At 40.3% G+C, this 24,714-nt stretch overlaps 1 protein-coding gene across 1 annotated transcript in view; it reads right to left on the reverse strand.

Annotated features, from left to right (window-relative positions):
* Positions 1-21,268, reverse strand: part of LOC144630437 (U4/U6.U5 tri-snRNP-associated protein 1-like) — a 37,857-nt gene extending 16,589 nt beyond the window's left edge. Inside the window, exons 1-17 of the mRNA XM_078488808.1 lie at positions 20,880-21,268; positions 20,495-20,558; positions 19,728-19,789; positions 15,362-15,435; positions 15,210-15,265; positions 14,368-14,479; positions 13,602-13,691; positions 13,023-13,082; positions 12,507-12,543; positions 12,242-12,300; positions 9,959-10,039; positions 8,969-9,041; positions 8,771-8,817; positions 8,636-8,662; positions 7,919-7,978; positions 7,424-7,480; positions 6,774-6,832 (exon numbers count right to left, since the gene is read on the reverse strand). Coding sequence (XP_078344934.1) covers positions 6,774-6,832; positions 7,424-7,480; positions 7,919-7,978; positions 8,636-8,662; positions 8,771-8,817; positions 8,969-9,041; positions 9,959-10,039; positions 12,242-12,300; positions 12,507-12,543; positions 13,023-13,082; positions 13,602-13,691; positions 14,368-14,479; positions 15,210-15,265; positions 15,362-15,435; positions 19,728-19,789; positions 20,495-20,558; positions 20,880-21,162 — 1,301 coding nt within the window. The 5' untranslated portion in view covers positions 21,163-21,268. The remainder of the gene's footprint in view (positions 1-6,773; positions 6,833-7,423; positions 7,481-7,918; positions 7,979-8,635; positions 8,663-8,770; positions 8,818-8,968; positions 9,042-9,958; positions 10,040-12,241; positions 12,301-12,506; positions 12,544-13,022; positions 13,083-13,601; positions 13,692-14,367; positions 14,480-15,209; positions 15,266-15,361; positions 15,436-19,727; positions 19,790-20,494; positions 20,559-20,879) is intronic.
* Between the last annotated feature and the right edge of the window lie 3,446 nt (positions 21,269-24,714).

Raw genomic sequence — 24,714 nt, forward strand, 5'->3', positions numbered from 1 at the left:
AGCAATTCCCGAAACATCCTTTTGTTTCTCAGCTGCATTTTGATAATGAAGTTAAAAAAGCTGTTTTAAATACTCATGTATTAACCATTAATTTAACGACTTGAACTCAAATCGTATTCTGTCAGCAACGAGGATTAATTCTCGTTTTGTATTTTACCATATATAATCGGAGTACAAATAAAATGAATGCTCAAGAAGTTTCCCCTTGCAACTATCCAGTCATTATTGGAGTGATACGTTAGCGACTACCATATGTAAGCTTCAGCCTGTTCACAATTTGCAGCCAGGTTTGTTTTGATCATATGATCATATTTGTGCAGTTTCAAGATCACATTGATGGCTAGATGTAAATCAAAGACTGCTGGTCAATGATCCGGGTCGTGCTATTTTTGAGACAATTAATGTACTTGGTCTACTATCCCTGACAGCGAAGAAGACAAAGAGGCAGCCTTAAATGACTCCATCTTGCAGAATTGCTGCCAGTCAGCGCTCCTTTAAATATCGTGGTGTAAAAACAGGGGCGTATCTGCCTACATGCAAAGTACGCAACTGCTCATCAGAATTTCCCAGATTTTTTTACATTAAAGAAGAAATGCAAAGGGTTTAAAAGTAGTGTAATTTACTAAACTTTTTCTGACTCGATGATTTGGTAGAAACTTTATGAGCGCGCAAAGGGAATGGCAGCCGAATGTGGATAAAACAAAAAATGCCGCGAATAGCTTTAGCCAAAGAACACCGCGTCAATGGGGGAGTATCAGCAGTACTGGCGCAGAGCTGTTTTACCACTTGTGGACCGTACAAAATAATTTAAACAAGGATATGAAGAAAATGACAGACACAATTTGTACATAGACTCTCATATAGCATTTCATTTGTACATAGTTTCTCTTAGTATTTTTTATTACATATATTATGTTTTATTTTGTTATTTTAATATTGATGCTGAGAAACACTTATCAGGGATGCTCATAAGCTAAGGACTCTTGGTTTTAGGCCATCGTAACTTCATTAAAAATATGAAACAAACAGCGGTAAACAGCGGATGCTCAATCAAGTGAATGTATGTTAAGTCAAAACGTATTATGAAAATTAAAGTTAAAATTTGGCTCGTAACTTTAATAGAACGGTTAGCTATGTATAGCTATGTAGGGCTATGTGAGGCTATGTAGGGCTATGTATAGCCGTGTATAGCTATGTAGGGCTATGTAGGGCTATGTAGGGCTATGTATAGCCGTGTATAGCTATGTAGGGCTATGTACGGCTATGTATAGCTATGTAGGGCTATGTAGGGCTATGTAGGGCCATGTAGGGCTTTGTACGGTTATGTAGGGCTATGTAGGGCTATGTACGGCTATGTAGGGCTATGTACGGCCATGTAGGGCTATGTAGGGCTATGTAGGGCTATGTAGAGCTATGTAGGGCTATGTAGGGCTATGTAGGGCTATGTACGGCTATGTAGGGCTATGTAGAGCTATGTATAGCCGTATATAGCTATGTAGGGCAATGTACGGCTATGTAGGGCTATGTAGGGCTATGTAGGGCTATGTAGGGCTATGTAGGGCTATGTATAGCCGTCTATAGCTATGTAGGGCTATGTAGGGCTATGTAGGGCTATGTACGGCTATGTAGGGCTATGAAGGACTATGTAGGGCTATGTAGGGCTATGTAGGGCTATGTAGGGCTATGTACGGCTATGTAGGGCTATGTAGAACTATGTAGGGCTATGTAGGGCTATGTAGGGCTATGTAGGGCTTTGTACGGCTATGTAGGGCTATGTAGGGCTATGTATAGCCGTCTATAGCTATGTAGGGCTATGTAGGGCTATGTACGGCTATGTAGGGCTATGAAGGACTATGTAGGGCTATGTAGGGCTATGTAGGGCTATGTATAGCCGTCTATAGCTATGTAGGGCTATGTAGAACTATGTAGGGCTATGTAGGGCTATGTAGGGCTATGTAGGGCTTTGTACGGCTATGTAGGGCTATGTAGGACTATGTACGTCTATGTAGGGCTATGTACGGCTATGTAGGGCTATGTAGGGCTATGTAGGGCTATGTAGGGCTATGTATAGCCGTCTATAGCCATGTAGGGCTATGTAGGGCTATGTATAGCCGTGTATAGCTATGTAGGGCTATGTACGGCTATGTAGGGCTATGTAGGGCTATGTAGGGCTATGAAGGACTATGTAGGGCTATGTAGGGCTATGTAGGGCTATGTAGGGCTATGTAGAACTATGTAGGGCTATGTAGGGCTATGTAGGGCTATGTAGGGCTATGCAGGGCTATGTAGGGCTAGGTAGGGATATGTAGGGCTATGTAGGGCTATGTAGGGCTATGTAGGGTTATGTAGGGCTATGTATAGCTATGTAGGGCTATGTAGGGCTATGTATGGCTATGTGGAGCTATGTAGGGCTATGTAAAGCTATGTAGGGCTATGTAGGGCTATGTCGGGCTATGTAGCGCTATGTAGGGCTATGTAGGGCTATGTAGGGCTATGTAGAGCTATGTAGGGCTATGTAGAGCTATGTAGGGCTATGTACGGCTATGTAGGGCTATGTATAGCTATGTAGGGCTATGTAGGGCTATGTAGGGCTATGTAGGGTTATGTAGGGCTATGTAGGGCTATGTATAGCCGTGTATAGCTATGTAGGGCTATGTACTAGCCGTGTATAGCTATGTACGGCTATGTACGGCTATGTATAGCTATGTAGGACTATGTACGGCTATGTAGGGCTACGTAGAGCTATGTAGAACTATGTAGGGCTATGTAGGGTTATGTAGGGCTATGTAGGGCTATGTATAGCCGTGTATAGCTATGTAGGGCTATGTACGAGCCGTGTATAGCTATGTACGGCTATGTACGGCTATGCATAGCTATGTAGGACTATGTACGGCTATGTAGGGCTACGTAGAGCTATGTAGAACTATGTAGGGCTATGTAGGGCTATGTAGGGCTATGTAGGGCTTTGTACGGCTATGTAGGGCTATGTAGGACTATGTACGGCTATGTAGGGCTATGTAGGGCTATGTAGGGCTATGTAGGGCTATGTAGGGCTATGTAGAGCTATGTATAGCCGTGTATAGCTATGTACGGCTATGTACGGCTATGTATAGCTATGTAGGACTATGTACGGCTATGTAGGGCTATGTAGGGCTATGTAGGGCTATGTAGGGCTATGTAGGGCTTTGTACGGCTATGTAGGGCTATGTAGGACTATGTACGGCTATGTAGGGCTATGTACGGCTATGTAGGGCTATGTAGGGCTATGTACGGATATGTACGGCTATGTAGGGCTATGTAGGGCTATGTAGGGCTATGTACGACTATGTACGGCTATGTAGGGCTATGTAGGGCTATGTACGGATATGTACGGCTATGTAGGGCTATGTAGAGCTATGTATAGCCGTATATAGCTATGTAGGGCTATGTAGGGCTATGTAGGGCTATGTAGGGCTATGTAGGGCTACGTAGGGCTATGTAGGGCTATGTAGGGCTATGTAGAGCTATGTAGGGCTATGTAGGGCTATGTAGCGCTATGTAGCGCTATGTAGGGCTATGTAGGGCTATGTAGGGCTATGTAGGGCTATGTAGGGCTATGTAGGGCTATGTAGGGCTATGTATGGCTATGTAGAGCTATGTAGGGCTATGTAGGGCTATGTAGGGCTATGTAGGGCTATGTAGGGCTATGTAGAGCTATGTAGGGCTATGTACGGCTATGTAGGGCTATGTATAGCTATGTAGGGCCATGTAGGGCTATGTAGAGCTATGTATAACCGTGTATAGCTATGTAGGGCTATGTACGGCTATGTATAGCTATGTAGGACTATGTACGGCAATGTAGGGCTATGTAGGGCTATGTACGGCTATGTATAGCTATGTAGGGCTATGTACGGCTATGTAGGGCTATGTATAGCTATGTAGGGCTATGTAGGACTATGTAGGGTTATGTAGGGCTATGTAGGGCTATGTAGAGCTATGTATAGCCGTGTATAGCTATGTAGGGCTATGTACTAGCTGTGTATAGCTATGTACGGCTATGTACGGCTATGTATAGCTATGTAGGACTATGTACGGCTATGTAGGGCTATGTAGAGCTATGTAGAACTATGTAGGGCTATGTAGGGCTATGTAGGGCTATGTAGGGCTTTGTACGGCTATGTAGGGCTATGTAGGACTATGTACGGCTATGTAGGGCTATGTAGGGCTATGTAGGGCTATGTACGGCTATGTAGGGCTATGTAGAGCTATGTATAGCCGTGTATAGCTATGTACGGCTATGTACGGCTATGCATAGCTATGTAGGACTATGTACGGCTATGTAGGGCTATGTAGAACTATGTAGGGCTATGTAGGGCTATGTAGGGCTTTGTACGGCTATGTAGGGCTATGTAGGACTATGTAGGGCTATGTAGGGCTATGTACGGCTATGTAGGGCTATGTAGGGCTATGTAGGGCTATGTAGGGCTATGTAGGGCTATGTAGGGCTATGTAGGGCTATGTACGGATATGTACGGCTATGTAGGGCTATGTAGAGCTATGTATAGCCGTATATAGCTATGTAGGGCAATGTAGGGCTATGTAGGGCTATGTAGGGCTATGTAGGGCTATGTAGGGCTATGTAGGGCTATGTAGAGCTATGTATAACCGTTTATAGCTATGTAGGGCTATGTACGGCTATGTATAGCTATGTAGGACTATGTACGGCTATGTAGGGCTATGTAGGGCTATGTACGGCTATGTATAGCTATGTAGGGCTATGTACGGCTATGTAGGGCTATGTATAGCTATGTAGGGCTATGTAGGGCTATGTAGGGCTATGTACGGCTATGTAGGGCTATGTAGGGCTATGTAGGGCTATGTAGGGCTATGTAGGGCTATGTATAGCGGTGTATAGTTATGTATGGCTATGTAGGGACATGTATAGCTTTTGTATGGCCATGTACAGCTGTTTATTGCTGTGTATCCTCTCCTAAATATTCCCTATATGGGATTTAGTCAAACCACTATATGTTAACTACATGACGTATCTACGTCTTCGGGACGCAGCCCGTTACGCCGGTCTCCCTTACAAATCCCTTAAGGGGCACAGTTTTCGGATCGGCGCGGCCTCTACAGCAGCTGCTGCCGGCTTGCCAGATTGGTTAATTAAAGTTCTTGGTAGATGGTCTTCAGACTGCTATCAACTGTACATTAGAACACCTCAAAACGTTCTACTTTCCGCTGCGCCGCGAATGGCCAGCGTTTCTTTCTGTTAAGTTCGTGCTCTATTTGCTTGGGGGGATACCTGCTTCGCAGCTATCAGTGGCGGTTAAGTCTCGCAGCGACTTCCCCAAGCTTCGTTTTCGCTATTTTAGTGGCGCTATTTTACGCTCTTATGCCTCTTCTTGTCCGATCCAGCACGTGCCGGCGGAGTCGGCTCGTAGTGCTGGGGAGATAAGTAAGGCTTGACAACTGTCTACACTCTAGCACGATGCTGACCGGAGGCCAGCTCGTAGTGCCGTTTAGAGTTAGACTTCTAGGGCGCGTAAGCTTTTGGCCTTGCCGACTTGTCCGATCCAGCGCGGGTTTTACCGCTGGGGAGATAAGTTTGGCTTTTGGTCACGCAACGGAAGTCCGTCTGTCACGCCGATTGCGGAGCGGTGTTCCCCCCTTTACGCCATATACGGTGTGGTTTTGTGTCCGATTATTTTTAGTATTTTAAAGTAAAACTTCGTAGGAACTGTGACATTAATTAAGCTTTAAGGCCAAACATTAAAGCGCAGTTAATGGAGCGAGACGCTCGTGGCCCCCGCGGGGTCGTTAATGTTCATTTGGATTGTGCAATGTAACGCAATGAAACTGTACGCTTTTCTTGTCTCGAAAGGACAATGATTACAATGGCCGTTTAGATATAAATGTTGCAACACTGTCTAGCACAATTATATCATGCATTTTGTATGGCTAGTCTTTTAAATACTTCTATTGATGTCTCATTTAAGCCTGCATGAGTTCCTTACTTTCTATGGTACACTATTTGCCATTGGCCTAAATCCAGACAACTGTCTGGCTATAAAAGTTTACAGAATGAACTTTAGCATCATTCGCTAGTTGTATCGCTTGTGTTACTGTAACCCAGTTCGAAATTTGTAACTCCCACCCTCCCTCCCTTTGGAGGCTTGATTGTTGTTGTAATTAATTGAATAAACTGGGGTTCACCTCTTGCATGACGCTATCGGTTAAGTCTCGCAGCGACTTCCCCAAGCTTCGTTTTCGCTATTTTAGTGGCGCTATTTTACGCTCTTATGCCTCTTCTTGTCCGATCCAGCACGTGCCGGCGGAGTCGGCTCGTAGTGCTGGGGAGATAAGTAAGGCTTGACAACTGTCTACACTCTAGCACGATGCTGACCGGAGGCCAGCTCGTAGTGCCGTTTAGAGTTAGACTTCTAGGGCGCGTAAGCTTTTGGCCTTGCCGACTTGTCCGATCCAGCGCGGGTTTTACCGCTGGGGAGATAAGTTTGGCTTTTGGTCACGCAACGGAAGTCCGTCTGTCACGCCGATTGCGGAGCGGTGTTCCCCCCTTTACGCCATATACGGTGTGGTTTTGTGTCCGATTATTTTTAGTATTTTAAAGTAAAACTTCGTAGGAACTGTGACATTAATGCCAGGTTACCTTACACTCTGTATTAATATTAAAAGAGTTTCTGTTGTAGCCTGCGTAGCCTCCCCCTTTCCCCCTCCCCCTTTTTACGCCTGCTACCCAGGCTGTTTCTGTTGTGAATCAGTGGCATATATACCTTGATCCTCGATCACTGTTTAAATCGGCTTGTCCTGGTAAAGTCTCAAGATCATCCGCCTAACAAGAAAACGACATAAATACAGTACTTGAAACACTTGACAGGCCAAGTAATACTTCTTGCGAATTATACATAAGTTTACGATAATTTGAAGGATTTTGAACTTTTTTCCCCAAAGTCATTTTTGTGTGTATTTTGATAAGACTATCAAAATTTAAATATTAATAGTAATTAATTTAATTCAAAACACGTTCATTGTATGTGTGTATGTGTGTGTTTTTTCTGTATTTTCTTTCAACAATATTGTAAAGAAACTACTGTATGAACCAGTTGCACATTTTTAAAACTCAGTATTACCTCAGGAAAACTCAGTACCTCAGTACCTAAGGTTTACAAAAGTTTCTTACATTTTAATTTTAAAGAACGATGTCACAATACATTAGGTAATTTTTGGCTTTTATAAATATTGCCATCAACTCAAATCAAATTTTAAAAAACACCAAGCAAAAAGGAACAAGGGCAAGGAAGATTGACAGTCACACGGATTACAAACGATGAAATTGAAAAAACTGGCTCAATTTTTTTAAGGGGTGCTGTCTGTGTGAAAACTGCACAGCACCACATGATAGTAATTTTAATTAAACTATTACCTTCAGTGTTTCTCTCTTCTTAATTTTTCTCCTTTTCTTTGGTTTTTTAAATTTTACCTGTCCAAAAGAAAGCAAAGTTAGCAATGTTATCAAAGTGGGGGGAATTGGGCAAAGTTTTGCATGGGGAAGCTCTGCCCCCTCAGTCGTCATGTCTAAACCCTTATCCTTTAACATACCATTTCGCACACAAAAAGTAACCTTTGCATAGAACATGGTACAGTTTTCACACACCTACAGTAGTCTAAATCGTAGAGGAATCAGCCTTAAGATGCAACTGTTCCAGATTATTGTGAAAAATACCCTTTCAAATGCCTGAATGACAGTTTTCTCCTAGCTTTTTCTATATCTCAACTTGGGACATCCATACCCTTTTATATCCCCCTGCCCAGTCTGAAAAGGTACCCCTGTTCGCGCAGAGCCTTCCGATAAAGCGCACTTTAGCGAATAACTGTCCCCCTCCCCACATGGAGACAGACGCTAAAAAGCAATCTTTACCATTTCTTCTTGAGTATAGTATTCAGCAGCCAACTGAGGTTTTGCCATTTCTAGTGATACCTGTAAAACAAATTTAAAACAAGATCATGTATGGTTTCAGCATCTTTGTGTACAGAATGTAGTTAACTGGGTACAAGAGTATAGTCAATCTAGAATTTTTTACAGACATGTCAAAAATACTCTTCAGTTGCAGGTATAACAAACTGCTTCATGTTTAACCTCATGGAAAACAAGTAGTTTTGTTTTCCCTGAGGGACTTGGGGAAAAACCCAAGGTTGGGTCATAAGGCACGGCATTTTTCGTAATTGTCTTTTTCTTTTATTATGAGTACAATGGCAGAGCAACATTCTTTAACCGGCAAAATCACAGCCACTTAAACAAACAAGGAGAATTTCCGAGCATCATGAATAACACTTCCATGCATTTACAAATTCAGATAAACTTGAAAAAAACTAGACTGAAATTTAGCTGAATGCAGTCTGTTTCAATCCTGTCCAATTTTGCCCATTTTTCCTTTTTCTACCTGTGGTTTCAACTCTTCCCAGTTTCAAGTCATTTTTGTGATATTTCAGTTACTTCTTCATAACAACCAGTTGGTTAGTGCAAAATTGCATGGCAAGGTACATGTAGAGCATGTAGGACTGATTGCTTTAAACCAAGCCAGTAAGAAATGCAAGAAAATTAATACTACCAGTATTTAATTTTGTTTTTACATACCATCTGGGCTTTCAGTTTGGCCTGTATCTGTTAAAAAGAATTGAGAGCATAAATTAAATAGAGTAATATACAGTGACTTTTTTCACTCAAACATCTTGAATCAAAAGGGGATTCAAAATAATTTCAAGAACGTACCTTTTTGACTTCATCTTCTTTTGATGTGTCATATTTTCCTTCAGATCCTAATAAGAAATTATTTGTTAAAATATATTTCATGGAATGAAAATTTGTAAAAGTATTGCATAAGCCTCCCTGAAACTTGAAAGAGTTAAGTGCGGACCAGGCCTTACTGTAGAATACAAAATAATATACACAGCTGAAAAAATTCCTCACCAAGAACAAAAGACTTCCTTTGCTCTCCTTCAATTTCTTCATCATACTTTTGTAAGAGTCCTTTTTGTTTGACCTTTTGAAGAATAAAATAATCAATCAATCAATCAATCAATCAATCAATCAATCAATCAACCAACCAACCAACCAACCAATCAATCAATCAATCAATTAATCATCAATCAATCAATCTAATTCAGTAGGGTTTGTTAAATTTAGAGGTGTATAAATTTAAGATAAGCTAGACTTAAAAATCATGATAATCATTATGAATTAATATTTAACAGTAAAAGTTGTCTATAATTGTCGCACATTAATGTCATAGCCCTGTGAGGTCTGATGTCCATATGCATAAATTATTTCAAGATAAGCTACAACAAAAAGTGATTTGAGTTAGGGCCAATTTACACAGTACGACTTTTTTGTAAGTGACATGCTTATGACAGGACTACGACATGACTTAGGCCATGATTATTTTACAGATGCACACGTCTGTCGTTAGGATGCGGTAGGTTGTTTTACATGACATGATTCCTGTTGTACAAAGAACCGGGTACTGACACCCTAAAAATTGCTGTTATATAGCTGTTTTTGTAAAATAATTATGAAATTGTATATTTTAATTTATTTATTTTTCTCTATGCGTGCAGTAGATTATTTATTACTGGTATATTTTTATTGGATAGTACTAGATAGAAACAGATGAAGAGCCACTATGTGGAAATGCTGTTTTTAACCCCAAAGATTAAGATTAACTACCGCAAATTCAACATACACTAGGACCTCCAAATTAAAATAAACCCCAAACCCACCTCTCCTTAAACATTATGCTATTCTCACCCTTCCGCAATCTGGAAACGAAATACTATTTCTTTTTGATATAGCTGCTTGTTTCAACCTGCATTGACTGCCATGGTCATGATAGATAAGTCAATGGGTTTTTTTGAACTTCAGGGTAATTAAAAGGTGCATTAACACTGAGGTAAAACTTACCATGCCATATTCATCCAGTTCAGGCTCATCATATGGTCTGTAATCTGGTTTTCTTTTTCTAAGCTCAATGTTTTTATTTGCCTGAGAAAGAAGAGTTAAATGTAAGTTTTAAGAAAAAAATCCAATTCTTAATGGCCAGGGGGGCAGCATCAAAAAATCTGGAGATTTCTGCAAAAACTGGGAAACTGATCAACTGATGGCCAAAAATAACTAAAACCAAGAGAAAGTGGGTCCTTGGTCAGAATCCCATTCTTTTTCCTCTTTCTGCTTTCTGGTTATATCTACAGTATTAAGGTGGCTGAACTAGTTTTTGCACACGCCCTCGATAAGAGTCCATGTGAGCGCGCTCAAGGCTTTGAGACAAACAAAATTTAAATGCTGTGTGTGCGCAGTGACCGCACATTTTATTGTCTTTCCAGAAAGGCACGATTTCTAACGAACCCGTCATTAGAATTTTAAGAAATTTTGCAAGGCTGTACTTTAGAAAGCAAGAAAACTGTTGATAACAAAAAATCTGAAATTTAACAAAGGAATTTTAAAACATTCTAGAACATTATGATAGAACATAAAGCTGCGAAAAATAAAAATTCCCTCTGTCAAAACTTTACTACCGGTACTTCAGTGTTAAAATCTCAGAATTTTTCCGAGGTTGTTACCGGTTAACCCCTGCCTCGTGAATATGGAGGATGGGTGCCTGGGATACCCGGGAGGGCCTCCACTGAGGTCAGCCGGCCCTCCCCAGATAGAATAAAGCTGCCAAGGCTGGCAATCCCAACAAAACAGCCATGAGCCCCCATGCACAGACACCCGTCACACTGATTAAATCAGTAGAAAAATGAATAACTAATAACAAGAAGCAGGGAAGGGAGGGAGGGAGGGAAAAAACTCGCAAAACATCCCTGAAAACCCTCCATGGAACGAAGACCTGACACCACGCTGTAATGTCTGAGAACGCAAAGCACTGAGCCTGACAAGAGCTAGTAACCGCTGACCACCAGGACAGCTGACTACTCACTCGTTGTAGTTAACTTGGTTAAACACAGGCCGCCCAAGCTAACGATAAGAGCCACAGTACTCTAAGACTCAATTTATAAGGATTTGTATGGGAATGAAACAATTTTCTTTTACGATATATAAATTCGAACGTTTTATGAATAAAACTGACTTACACTGTTGCTGTGTCGTGTTCTTTCTTGTTTGCCAGCTCCTCGAGCCAATTTGAAGCGATTTGGACGAGTTATTGCTTTGCGAAATTTTGAACACGTGTACTTTATTAAATATTCCCAAGGCTGGAAACTATTTTCGACAGCATCTCACTCGAAGCAAAATATCTTCCGTGAAATTGGTCAAATCGCTACAGAATTTCCAGCACCGTAATCTCCGGTAATTTCTTTTTCCTATCGTTGTCCATTTGGTTCCGAGTGCTCTAGTGAAGCGTAGAAAATTCTTCCAAAGTGCGATTTTTGCTTTTCTTGTTATGCGCGGCCCATCAAACCACACACAAAATGGCGCCAGGGCGACAAAATCGACCTCAGCGGTGGAGGGGCATGGAGTTATTGTTACTTACTCCAAATTACGCTGTGAGACCCGGAGAGGTCGATTTTCTACCGGAAATAAAAACCGGTGTTTAAGAAATCACGTTCCGGTGATTTTCTATTTCCTGTAGAAAATCGACCTCTCCGGGTCCCACAGCGTATTTAAGAGTTAGTGACAATATCGCCATGTCCCCCACCACTGAGGTCGATTTTGTCGCCCTGGCGCCATTTTTTTAGAGTACTGTGGCTCTTATCGTTAGCTTGGGCTGCCTGTGGGTTAAATTGCTTATTTAACTTGGTTAAATCGCATTTAACCTCATTATACACAAACGCTAAAAAAAATCTAATGACTGAATTTTCTGAAATTGAGCCGAATGCAACTTTTTTGGTTGATTTTTAATTACCTGTAACTGGGTTACCATGGTAACACAACATGGTCTTACGCGACATTCAAAAATTTTAAATACAGTAGCTGATCTTGTAAACTGCCAAATTTGAGCTCAACAACTGTACGTACTCCAAAGATCAGAAAACTGTGCTCAGCCACCTTAAATGAATAGCTTTTTCATTCGAGTAATAAATGTCTCATAAAGTAACCAAGCTTGCTTAAGACCATAATGAAAGAATATCAACCTTTGCACTTGGTTAATAAGAATAAAAATTACACCGTAGATGAAACTACATGATAATAATATTGTTATTCAACTTTATTGTGGCTTGATGGCATATGTACATATGTAGAACTTACCTTTTCTTTGTCCACAATATTTACATTAATTAAAGTTTGCTCATCCTCATCTAGAACAGCTAAAACAGACACAAGCAGATGAAAATAAATTTATTACTGTACATAGTATTTAATAACTAAAACTTAGAACAGGTTTCTTGAATGTGCAAATAATAAAAATTGTTATTACACTATGAGTTTAAATTTTCAATTAGCTGATCGTGATCAGAAGTGTGGCTTCAAGTCAACTACTTGGGAAGAAAAAAAAATGATAAATCCAACTTACAGGCATCTTTAAGAGTCATGATGACTGATGTGCCCTCCTGAGAAAGAAAATACACACACACATTCAGAAAAACAACTCATTTTAACTATGAGGTGAATAAAATTACTGTAAAGCTCTCCCCACCTTCCCCCTGAAAGTACAGTGTAGCAACAAACATTAAAATTGTGACCTCAAAATTTGACTTTGTGTAAAATAACAGCGGGAAACAACAAATACCAAGGGAAATAGTTACCGGTACATGGGTTATTCTATTGGGAAGTTATTTCTTTTCAGCAAATTCTATTTGTTGGTATTTCAATTTAGAGATTTATGCTCACAATCTGTGTTGCTGTTGTGCATGGTTTCACATAAGATAGATCAGCTTATATGATTTTAGTAAATACATGCAAACTTCCTTTCACCCCCTCCCCCCCCAAAACAAAGCCACTCTCTCACTGATAGCCCTACCACTGTGTTGTGATAAAAAAATGTTAATGACTGGTGTAAGTGTACACTGGTACAGTTTAATGAACACACCGCAAAATGTTCCTGTGAATGTTCCACTTTTATGCCTCTTAGATCCCGGCTTGAGTAGCCCTACAAAGAAAGAGTTGCATCACTTCAAGACAAAAAATCGTCAAACAACTGCTTGCATTTGAGAACACAATGTGACCCTCCATACGAAAACATGTCTTATGGAACATTGTAAATTAGTGAAACCAGGTTTCCAAAGGGTTTCCAAAGGGTTTCAACGATGGACCCTGTAAAAAATAGGGACTACTTGTAGACTACACTTGGCTCAGAGAAACCAGAATTCAGGGCTGTCATTAAGGGTCGTAACCAATAACACCTGTTAGGGCTGATCTCGCTCAATATTGCGGGTTAAAATGTTGATTGGTGGTAGGTTACACTCGCATACAGAACAAAATGCTATGGGTGATAACTTCAATGTTGCAGCTGCATTGAAACTTAATGACAGTCATTCTCCACCTCTGTATTACTGAAACCTCCATAATTAAAGACCCTCAAGCTCTGCCCCTTTGGTGTCAGTAGAGGTTCGACTGTGTTAAATTAAATTATCTATTTCAGAACTGACTTTTCATCATCACTTCTTACTGGTTGTCTTGGCCTTGAAAGAGATCCCAATTCTTCTTCCACTAAATTACTAATCCCAAACTCTTCATCCATTTCTGCCAGCAACTGAGCCTGTAGATAATCAAATACATGATCTGTGAATCAGCTAACAAAGTTTATAATAAAGTAAATATTCTACAGAACAATATGGAGGGGGACATTGTAAATGTGAATTTGAGTGAAATTTTAGGAGGTTTAAAGAAGGGAAAGGAGAAAAAATAGTTTTTGAAACACCACCAAACATGACCCCCAAGCAAGAGCACTCCAGGTTGTCAGGGGGACTGTCTGGTGTCCGTCTACCTACGTCAATTTCTAATTTTAAAATCACATTAAATCTCCAATATTTTTTATTTCTCTAAATTTTACTAATTCTTTGAGAAAAACTATCTCCTCTCAAACAATACCCAAAATCACCCAAAAATTCACAAAACAACGTAAAACATAGATTTGTGAAATGAGCAGAGAGTTTTTGGATTGCTTGAAATGCTAACGAGATATTTGCATTAAACCCACATTAAACGGTGGAAAAATGGCTTTCACATGAACTCTCCCCTTCATAAGTGAACTTGTATTAATAATGCCTTCACTTACTTACCAGTAGAATTTATTATAAGAAACCAAAATTACAACAAAACATGATTTTCTTATTCGCTCTCTACTGTAATATAGCTGGCAGTCTATTCAAAGGTGATTTCAATGTGACATCCTATTCTTAGGCTGTCTCATTAATGTAAATATACAAACTTACTCGTTTCTCAGCCAAACTTTTTTCTCTCTCCATTTTTCTGCTCTTATTAACCCACGACATGGCACTGTCACCATCGTCATCACTGTCTCCTGCACCAAGACTTTTTACTTTGCTATGAAGGAATAAATTTAATTACAGTTAGTTGAAAATCCATGTTCTACACAAACTTATGTCAGTAGTATTTTGACATTAGTTTAGCCCAAGGGATTGAATCGTACATGGCTTACCCACAATGATAACTGGTATTTGTGTCCAAGAAAACGTCTCAATGCCCTATAGTACAGGTCTGGGTTCATTTATTCTTCCACAAAAAAAAATATAAAAATTAAGAGCTAGGGGCTTGGAAATGCAATTTGGAGCATTCCATACACAAGGTAGGTGCTATTAATTTTGTGACTACAGAATGGATTAACATTTTTCAGGCAGACGTTTTATGCGATCAAAGGATGGCCAAAGAAACTGATCAATGATAATAGTAATAGTTCTATTGAGCCCCCATCTCCTTTAAAGTAAAAAGCTCATTTTTTTACATGTACATCCCCCCCCAATCCCAACTTTTCCCTAGATGGTAGAACAAGACAATTTATGAACATGTATATGAATACATGAATATGTTTTTAAAGTTTTTCATCCTCCACATGTACTTTTTCAATAGAATTTATTGTAGTTTGGTTTACAATAAGCCCCTATCTCTAACAACCCCCTCCCTCCAACAAAGGTCTTGAAAAAAAAGCCCCCTTCCCTCTCACCCTGAGTTTATAATCAAGTTTTATGGTATATGCATACCCAAACATTTCATTTAATAGCAACAATAAGGAGTACTGTAGGTATTTAAAACTCACCCCAGTTTTTTGTTTATTCTTCTCTTTTCTCTCATTTCCTCTAGTTTTCTCTTGAACTGAAAACACATAGTATAATACACTCAGTTGAAAACACTGACATGTTATAACTTCAGTTGAAAGTTGTTGACAGGACTTATTAAACTTCACAGCACCTTTTCAGTTTCTTTCTGGTCTGACATGTTGACTGCAGGAACATGGACGTCCTCCTTGAGTGAAGTTGCATTTCCTGTTGAAACATTTATAAAAAAAAAAGGTGCATCTTTTGCTTTCAAGTAGTAACTCTAGAGTGTTTTCAAGACCATTTAAATGAAATCTATCAAGTAGTACTTTCATGTGGTACTGTTTACTATGCTGGACAAGGTGGTTCTAACTTTCAAGTCTGTGGATGAAACCCTAGTGTGTGACCATTCAAATGAAAGCTATTGAGCAGCACTTTCATGTGGTACTGTTTATTATGCTGGACAAGGTGGTTCTAACTTTTAAGTCCGTGGATGAAACCCTAGTGGTGACCATTCAAATGAAAGCTATTGAGCAGTACTTTCACAAATGTGGTTCTGTTTATTATGAGGCTGTACAAGGTGGTTCTACAAGTCTGTGGATGAAACCCAAGTGGTGACCATTCAAATGAAAGCTATTGAGCAGTACTTTCACAAATGTGGTTCTGTTTATTATGAGGCTGTACAAGGTGGTTCTACAAGTCTGTGGATGAAACCCAAGTGGTGACCATTCAAATGAAAGCTATTGAGCAGTACTTTCACAAGTGTGGTTCTGTTTATTATGAGGCTGTACAAGGTGGTTCTACAAGTCTGTGGATGAAACCCAAGTGGTGACCATTCAAATGAAAGCTATTGAGCAGTACTTTCACAAATGTGGTACTGTTTATTATGCTGTACAAGGTGGTTCTACAAGTCTGTGGATGAAACCCAAGTGGTGACCATTCAAATGAAAGCTATTGAGCAGTACTTTCACAAATGTGGTTCTGTTTATTATGAGGCTGTACAAGGTGGTTCTACAAGTCTGTGGATGAAACCCAAGTGGTGACCATTCAAATGAAAGCTATTGAGCAGTACTTTCACAAATGTGGTTCTGTTTATTATGAGGCTGTACAAGGTGGTTCTACAAGTCTGTGGATGAAACCCAAGTGGTGACCATTCAAATGAAAGCTATTGAGCAGTACTTTCACAAATGTGGTTCTGTTTATTATGAGGCTGTACAAGGTGGTTCTACAAGTCTGTGGATGAAACCCAAGTGGTGACCATTCAAATGAAAGCTATTGAGCAGTACTTTCACAAATGTGGTTCTGTTTATTATGAGGCTGTACAAGGTGGTTCTACAAGTCTGTGGATGAAACCCAAGTGGTGACCATTCAAATGAAAGCTATTGAGCAGTACTTTCACAAATGTGGTACTGTTTATTATGCTGTACAAGGTGGTTCTACAAGTCTGTGGATGAAACCCAAGTGGTGACCATTCAAATGAAAGCTATTGAGCAGTACTTTCACAAATGTGGTTCTGTTTATTATGAGGCTGTACAAGGTGGTTCTACAAGTCTGTGGATGAAACCCAAGTGGTGACCATTCAAATGAAAGCTATTGAGCAGTACTTTCACAAATGTGGTTCTGTTTATTATGAGGCTGTACAAGGTGGTTCTACAAGTCTGTGGATGAAACCCAAGTGGTGACCATTCAAATGAAAGCTATCCCTTGTAAAAATTTTACCGCGATTGCCGCGATCGCGCCGCGAATGTCGCGATCGCGCCGCGATTTGTTGCCGTCGCGACGCGATCATGCGTGACGCGATTGTAAATGAACGCGAACGCGCCGCGATAATTGCGATCGCGCCGCGAATGTCGCGATCGCGGCACGATTTGTTTCAATCGCGACGCGATCATGCACGACGCGATTGTAAGTGAGCGTGAACGCGCCGCGATTACCGTGATAGTCGCGATCGCGGCGTGGTGAGTGCGATCGCGGCGCGATTGATTACCACCGCACCGCGATTTGGGGGCTGGAATAAATCTCGGGAAGTGTTCCCGGCGAGAACTCACTTCTCGATCACCGGGAGAAAGTCAATATGCTTTGAAACTCTCACAAATCATGCTGTGGTCGTAACGCAAATCATGACTTGTATTGATGAAATAAACTTTAAGTACTAATCAAAGTAGTAATAAAACTAGTTTAAATCAAAATGTCGAAAAACATTTTAATACGTGACGGTGAGCCGTGAGGACGTGATTCCCACGAGAAAAGTTTTATTTAGTTTTAGTCTAGACGAACTGGCGCGACAAAGCGGTGCGTGATAATGAGTAAAGATAAATTAAAAGATAAGAATTTTTATTTCTTAACAGTCCGTTTTTTTAATCTTTTCAAACACTTTGTTTCTTTCTTTTCTTATATCTTTGAGGAACCTTAATACCTTTGAGCAATCCAATGACAAATTTCTGTCGGCCATTTTCTTCAAATGCAAATACAATCAGGAATTCGCTGCAATTGCGTTTTTCGCATTGAAAAATCCTCTATATGGCATTTAATTTAATTGTGGCTCCGAAGAGGCTGTCAGAATGAGCTTTTTTTAGAGCTTTATATTTACCTTCCCGTAGACCACACACATCGAAGTCCTTTCCCGCCTTTTGCCGCAAGGTGTCGTGAACTGAGCGTTACGATTGGCTGAGTTAGGTCACGTGGTGCATAGTACACGCAATCGCCACGCCATCCCAAGCAGAAAAGAAATTTTATTTCGAGAAAGTTGGTATGTTTTCTCTTCACAATCAGGACTGGAAAAAATGTGTTCTTTTTTAGCTGCTTCTGTTAATAACAAGAGTTTAGAAGCGACCTAACTTGAGGGAAAAGCGTCTCTGTGAAAACTGCTAGAATTTGTTTTGTTAATTCGAGCGACAGCTTGTTTATAATTTCAACAGCGCTATCTTGTGGGATTCGTCGACTGAACTACAGCTGAACTGTAATTTTTAAAAAACTGCAAAACTCGAACAGTGGAAAGAGAAAAACATTTTGACGGTAAGGACCATTCAATGCGAAGTTGTACCTGTTGATGCTTGGGACTTAAATGTTGTATTATTTAAAAAAGCTTCGGGGAAAAGCGCATCTTCGACGGTTCGGCTTCTTCGCAGATGCATGACCAAGAGATAGTTCGCTCGTTTGGTAGATCACATCATTGCATCTTCCTTCGCTTGAGCACGAGTAAAAGGTTAGTTGCCGTTATGTATGTGTTGTTCCCTTCATGACATTTTACAGAAGAACTGTTCACTTAAACTTATTTGCTTGTAAACTAAAGACTCAATCACGCTCTCCGGCTTTGCGAAATATAATTGTGCTCGGCAGCGAAACTGGCCGTCTTTTTCTGTAAGCTTCTGTAAATAAATGATGTTGTTTTGATACAGAGCCTGTGTGTTTGTTTTGTCGGTATGCAAAACGCCAAGATAATTGTTTTTAAATTTAAAGATTTAGGCGCGATCGCGGCGCGATCCAAGCCAAATCGCGGTGCGATTCCCGGCCCATCGCGCCGCGATGTGAGAATCGCGGCGGCCAAAAACGCGGCGCGAATCGCGGCGCGATCCAAGCCCAATCGCGGCGCGATCGCGCCGCGAACGCGCCAATCGCGGCGGCCAAAACTGCGGCGCGATCACGGTAAAATTTTTACAAGGGATTGAGCAGTACTTTCACAAATGTGGTTCTGTTTATTATGAGGCTGTACAAGGTGGTTCTACAAGTCTGTGGATGAAACCCAAGTGGTGACCATTCAAATGAAAGCTATTGAGCAGTACTTTCACAAATGTGGTTCTGTTTATTATGAGGCTGTACAAGGTGGTTCTACAAGTCTGTGGATGAAACCCAAGTGGTGACCATTCAAATGAAAGCTATTGAGCAGTACTTTCACAAATGTGGTACTGTTTATTATGAGGCTGTACAAGGTGGTTCTACAAGTCTGTGGATGAAACCCAAGTGGTGACCATTCAAATGAAAGCTATTGAGCAGTACTTTCACAAATGTGGTACTGTTTATTATGAGGCTGTACAAGGTGGTTCTACAAGTCTGTGGATGAAACCCAAGTGGTGACCATTCAAATGAAAGCTATTGAGACAGAGGTGGATCTAGGGGAGGGGCCTGGGTGCCCCCCCGGGCCCCCACCTTATTTTTAAACCAAACTAAGGCCGAAAGGGGGTGAGAAAATACATTTTCGAGAGCGGGCCCCCTCCTTATCTCAGTGTCTGGATGATCGGGCCCCCGCTTACCTGAAGGTCTGGATGTGCCACTGTGAGCAGTACTTTCACAAGGTTCTGTTTATTATGCCTTACAAGGTGGTTGTACATTACATTAAAGTATGTGGCTGAACCCGTTGTGTGTGACCATTCAAATGAAAGCTATTGATGAGCAAATTATTGTAAGTTATCTATGTCAAGGATCTGTGGTTTCATGTATATTGAGAAAATGCGGAAATGTAGAAACTTAATTTAAGGTTACAATCGATTAATGTGATTACGAAATGTGATTACATTTCTTACCTTTATCTTCTGATGAATCCGGAACTTCAAGAGGTTTAAGCCCAAGTTTGATTCTCAGTTTACTGAAATTTAAGTTACCACATGATAAATGTTACAATGCCATAAAATTAATATTGAAACAATGAAATGACTTCCCATGGAGACAAAGACTCTGGTAATCCATAGGGAACCACGGTTTTCATTAAGAATTGTAATAGCAGGAGAATAGTGTAAAGTAACCGGAGAATGATTTTTAAAGGTTCCACAACTTAATAAAAAAATAGGTAGAGGCCTTTGAAAATTTAGCCAGAGAATTCTATGTAGTAGAAGGAGGATTCTCCGATCTCGGATACCTAATGAACACCCTGGGGAACAGTGTAATTTCTAGGGGTAATGACTACAGGTACTACTACAGATATCCCTGAGATAGACAGTATCTCCAGGAATAACAACTATCCCTGGGGATTTTGATTGTCCCTAGGGAAAATACTAAATCTAGAAAGAGAAAGCTACATGTATCTGTATCATTCTGTCTTGTACATCCCTTGAATATACATGTAACTAAACATTTCAGTCAGTCAGTCAGTCAGTCAGGACTTAAATAAATGACAGCGATGTGATAATACAGAAACTAAACAAATGAACTTAATGGCCCATAGAGGTAAAGTAAAGGCATTAAAGGCTGCCTTCAGCATTATGCAAGTCATATATTTACGTAATACATACATGTATATTATATATTTTTACTTTACTTTTCAAATGAGATGATATAAATTAAAAAGGTTTACTTTGTCTCCTCAATACTCAGCGACACATCTCCACTTTCTTGTTGGTGCTGTGGTGCTTCATAGCCTAAAACAATGCAGATAACAACTAAATAAATGAAAAATTATAACAAAACATTTACAGTAATAGCTTCCTGTTTCCTCAGTTCTCAAAATTAATATAATTTCCAGCCAAGCTTGGGTATGGATATTTTGTGGAACCACGCATTCAGCCTCATATATTTCAATTCAGGCGTGCTTTGTTAGTTTGAGATTTTTCTAGTTTCAACCTTGTTTAAGTTGGAAGCGAATTCGAAAGGGATAAGCTTAAGTATAAAGTATCTTCAACGTACACTTTGCTTATGTAATTGTGTGAAAGTTTATAATGTTCGCCAATATATAAACTTACTATTGTTGCGATCTTCACGAGCCGATTCTTCCACGGCGTATTCATAGAGATCATCATACTCTTCTCTTTTAGCTTTTTTCTTCTCCACTCTATCTACATCTTCTTCTGATCCATGAACTCGCTTCTCTCTATTTCGTTCGTCCCTTCGCCTAGAGCTCGACTTCTCTTTCTCTGTTTCCTTGTCACGATCTCGTTCTTTATCTCGATGCTTACGATCTTTTTCTCTTCTCTTCTCCCGGTCTCTATCCTTGTCTTTTTCCTTGTGCTTTTTGGAAGAGCCCATTGTGGTTTAGTTATACGAGAAGATAGCAAAGATGGATTTGAAAACGCTTTCTAGACGTTCACACGGCAGCCATGACGGGACTTAGCGACCAAGCTTTTTTAATTCAGCATCCTGGCCTTCATCTACAAACACAGGGGCTTGGAAGCAAATCTGAGTTTTGCATTACGGCCCGGACCAAACAAACAAAAACGCGGGAGCGATATTGAGATATTCCCAGGCTAGCAAACAATCAGAGTTTGTAAAGAAATCCAAGAGTATATTGGGACTGAATTCAGATTACCTTAACATTCCCGCACTTCAGCTTTACTGATTTTGCTAAAACATGGTCAGGGTATGTATCAAGTATAGAGTAAGACAAAATTTTCCCTGGATTTAATTTTGGTACAAAAAGGTGGAGTCCATATCTATAACAGCTCTTTAATTTTACAGACCACCAGAGTTAAATAAATGATATTTTCCCAGTACAGATAAATCGAATTCCATCCCACTTAATACCATAAAAGCATTATTCAGCCCCCCTGCTCTCTTATCAGCCGTCCTCTGTAAGTTCAATTGTTGTAAAAACAAGCCCCCTCTCCTCTATTAAGCCTCCAGCCCCACCCTCCATGGTAGATCATGAATCTGTTCATCCCCCCTTTAAAACGTCTTGAAGAGAAATGAGGGAGATATTTGATAGAGCTTTGACAGATTTTTCTTCCCAAAGTTTATTTTTTACAATGAGAGAAAGTATTCCTAACACTAAATTTGGTTGGGGAGCTATAGTCAATGAGAATACAGTCAACTATCCTTAAGGTGATTCCCTAGTATTGCATTGCGCATCCTTACTGAGCAGAATTTTACATGTAATTTGCGCGCCCACACAAACAAAATGGTGGCTTTTTTCTCTGCGGTTTGGCTCGCGCGAGAGAGAAATCATCGTTTTCTCGTAAAAGAGTACGTTGACCTATCATTTTTTTCTCTTAGTTTGAAAGTAGCTATCAAATTCTTACTATAAAATGAATACTGATCAATTTCTATGGCAGAATAATACATTATCACCGAAAACGTGTACTTTGCCAGTAATCGCAAAGGAAATACATAAGGAATTACATGGTAAATACAAGGTCTTCCTGCTGAATATGGTGACCCCCTTTTTTATTCAAAATTTAACTTCCCTTAAGGTAAATAACCAACTGGCAAAGTTTGGTTGGAAATCTATGAGCAGTTCTATTTCAGGGGAATTACCTTAACAGACACCTCCATAAGATGGACACCTGGTGTTGGTCCGGTCCCTGCCGCTTTTCAGTCATTTCATTGTAACTTAACTCCCAATAAGATGGACATCTCTCTAAAGCCAGCCGCAAACTAGAGCATCTAGCTGAGCTAACTGCCTTGCGTGACCGTTTGCTCAGCAGATTTCTCTCATGTGCGAACATTTTTCATGAGAATTTTACCTCGAGAGGCCTTGAGGAAAATAAAAAAAGGAAAATATCTATTGTGTTTGATATTTTTTGCCTTGAGAGGAAAAATCCTCAACGTGTGCAGGCGACGTGATCATGAGCTACTTGCTCAGCCAAGAATATCAGCCTACCAATAAACACACGCAGGATGCTCATGTGATTCAACATGGCGGCTTCCAAATCAAACTTTCTATGCCCTTTCCTCACTGTATGGGGTGGAATGGGCAGTGAGTAAATGGCTGAGCAAATGGGCACGTGAGGCGAATAGCTCAGCTAGTTGCTCTAGTGTGCGGCTCGCTTAAGACGGACAGTTGGAGCTGGTCCCAAAGGTGTCCTTAAAAAAATATGATGTAGAAATAAAAGATGCTGCCATACTGTGTTGGTGGTCTGACCAATCAGGTATGGTAAAAAAAAGCTTGAGTCACGCCCAGGTTGGCCTCATTAAAGGTTTAAATCAACTTTTCTGACAAGCATCCCAGTCCTCTCCATATCTAATGTCATTATTTTTTTTTCATGTCCGGTCCACAAAAAGCTGTTAAATTTTTTTTAATGCCATTAAAATATTCCAACAGTGTCTTGCCAAAATTTTTATTTTTTTAGGAAACATGGAAAGTGCCATTCATTCTGTACTGAGACAATGCCATTAAACAGTGGGAAAAGAAAAAATGTGTTGGCAATCTGTGCCAAGAACCAATTAAAAAAACTTACATGGAATTCTTCAAGGACCAGAGGTAAGTTGTACAGTTCTGAGTACACTACATAGCTATTAGTAGCCTGGGATCAAGAAGGCTGCCTTTGAGTCACATGGGAAAGTGGCAAATTAAGATCAGTTAAAGCTGCAGAAACAAGTTGAAGAGCAGAGCAAACCAGTATGGAGCCATTGGGCTTTCTCCTGAGACGCTGCCCTGGGGGAGGTACTCTGTTTATTTTTGGGCGGGGGTGTGCTGCTGGGTTTCTAAAACCCTTACCCTATACCAGACCATGTTCAGCTGATTTTGCAACCTTATACTAGACAAGACACCGAAAATCCCTACCCTATCCCAGACTTGCTTTTTTTAAGGAACGATATTACTGTATTACTCCCCCCCCCCCCCGAGACACTGCTGGCTTTTAATAAGCTCTACTCGCCTACTCGCTCTTGCGGCTATGCCACTAATATGTGTAAGCCGGGCGACGTGAGCGGTAAGCATCGCCAATGGTGGAGGCCTAGAGCGGAGGCACAACGTGAATTCTAAACGGATGCAAGGACTGGATTTACACGAACTTTATTGAAAACATAAAAGGCTGCGTACAAAAGGACACTAACAACTTAAAAAACAATATGAAAACAGACTGTAAAAACGGTAATAAAAACGGCTTAAAAACGATACAAAAAACGGGAATGAGTTACATTGTGCAAAAAGAAGAATTACAGCTATAAGTTACAAATAATCAGAAATCATACAGTGATTAACCGGATATTTACATACAGTACAATAAAAGGAAACGACAGAACAAAGTATTAAGTAAACATGAAACGTGAAGAGAACTAACGAATTACACTCTGTAACTGTAAACAAATGAACGGGACTTAATCCTAATACAAGAATCAAATACATTGTAGCTGTGCAAAGAAACAAGAGAAACCTATTGGCAAGAACAAAACACTACAAATCCAAGACATCTAGCCAACAGAGTTTCGTACTGACCTGAACAACGGCACAAACAGCAAACTACCAGAGGTCTAGCAAGCCCCTCTGGGGAGCTAAGCTCCACGGCTAACTCGAATGAACTGCACAAAACTACTTGTATTTATGCCAAACTACAGTACACATTTGTCTTTGTGACCGGAACTGGAAGTCAATTACATCACAATTACGTACAAGGGGATTAATCAACGCCCTTGACCAAAGTCTAACTGATTACTAAAAGTGTTGACAATAGAAAACAGAAACACGGCTAGTAAACCCACACACAGGATTTACCTAAAGGAACTGGGTGTTTACCCACTTAACCACTCCTACAGTAGAGGCAACACCAACCTACACAATACTAAGCAAGTTAAATCCTACACTAACGTGATCTGACCTCTAAAGTACTCTAAACAATCATCGCAACAACTTTCTAGACGGTG

Source organism: Oculina patagonica, chromosome 11 (assembly GCF_052425735.1).
Source record: "Oculina patagonica isolate OP01 chromosome 11, crgOcupat, whole genome shotgun sequence".
NCBI classification, from domain to species: Eukaryota; Metazoa; Cnidaria; class Anthozoa; order Scleractinia; family Oculinidae; genus Oculina; species Oculina patagonica.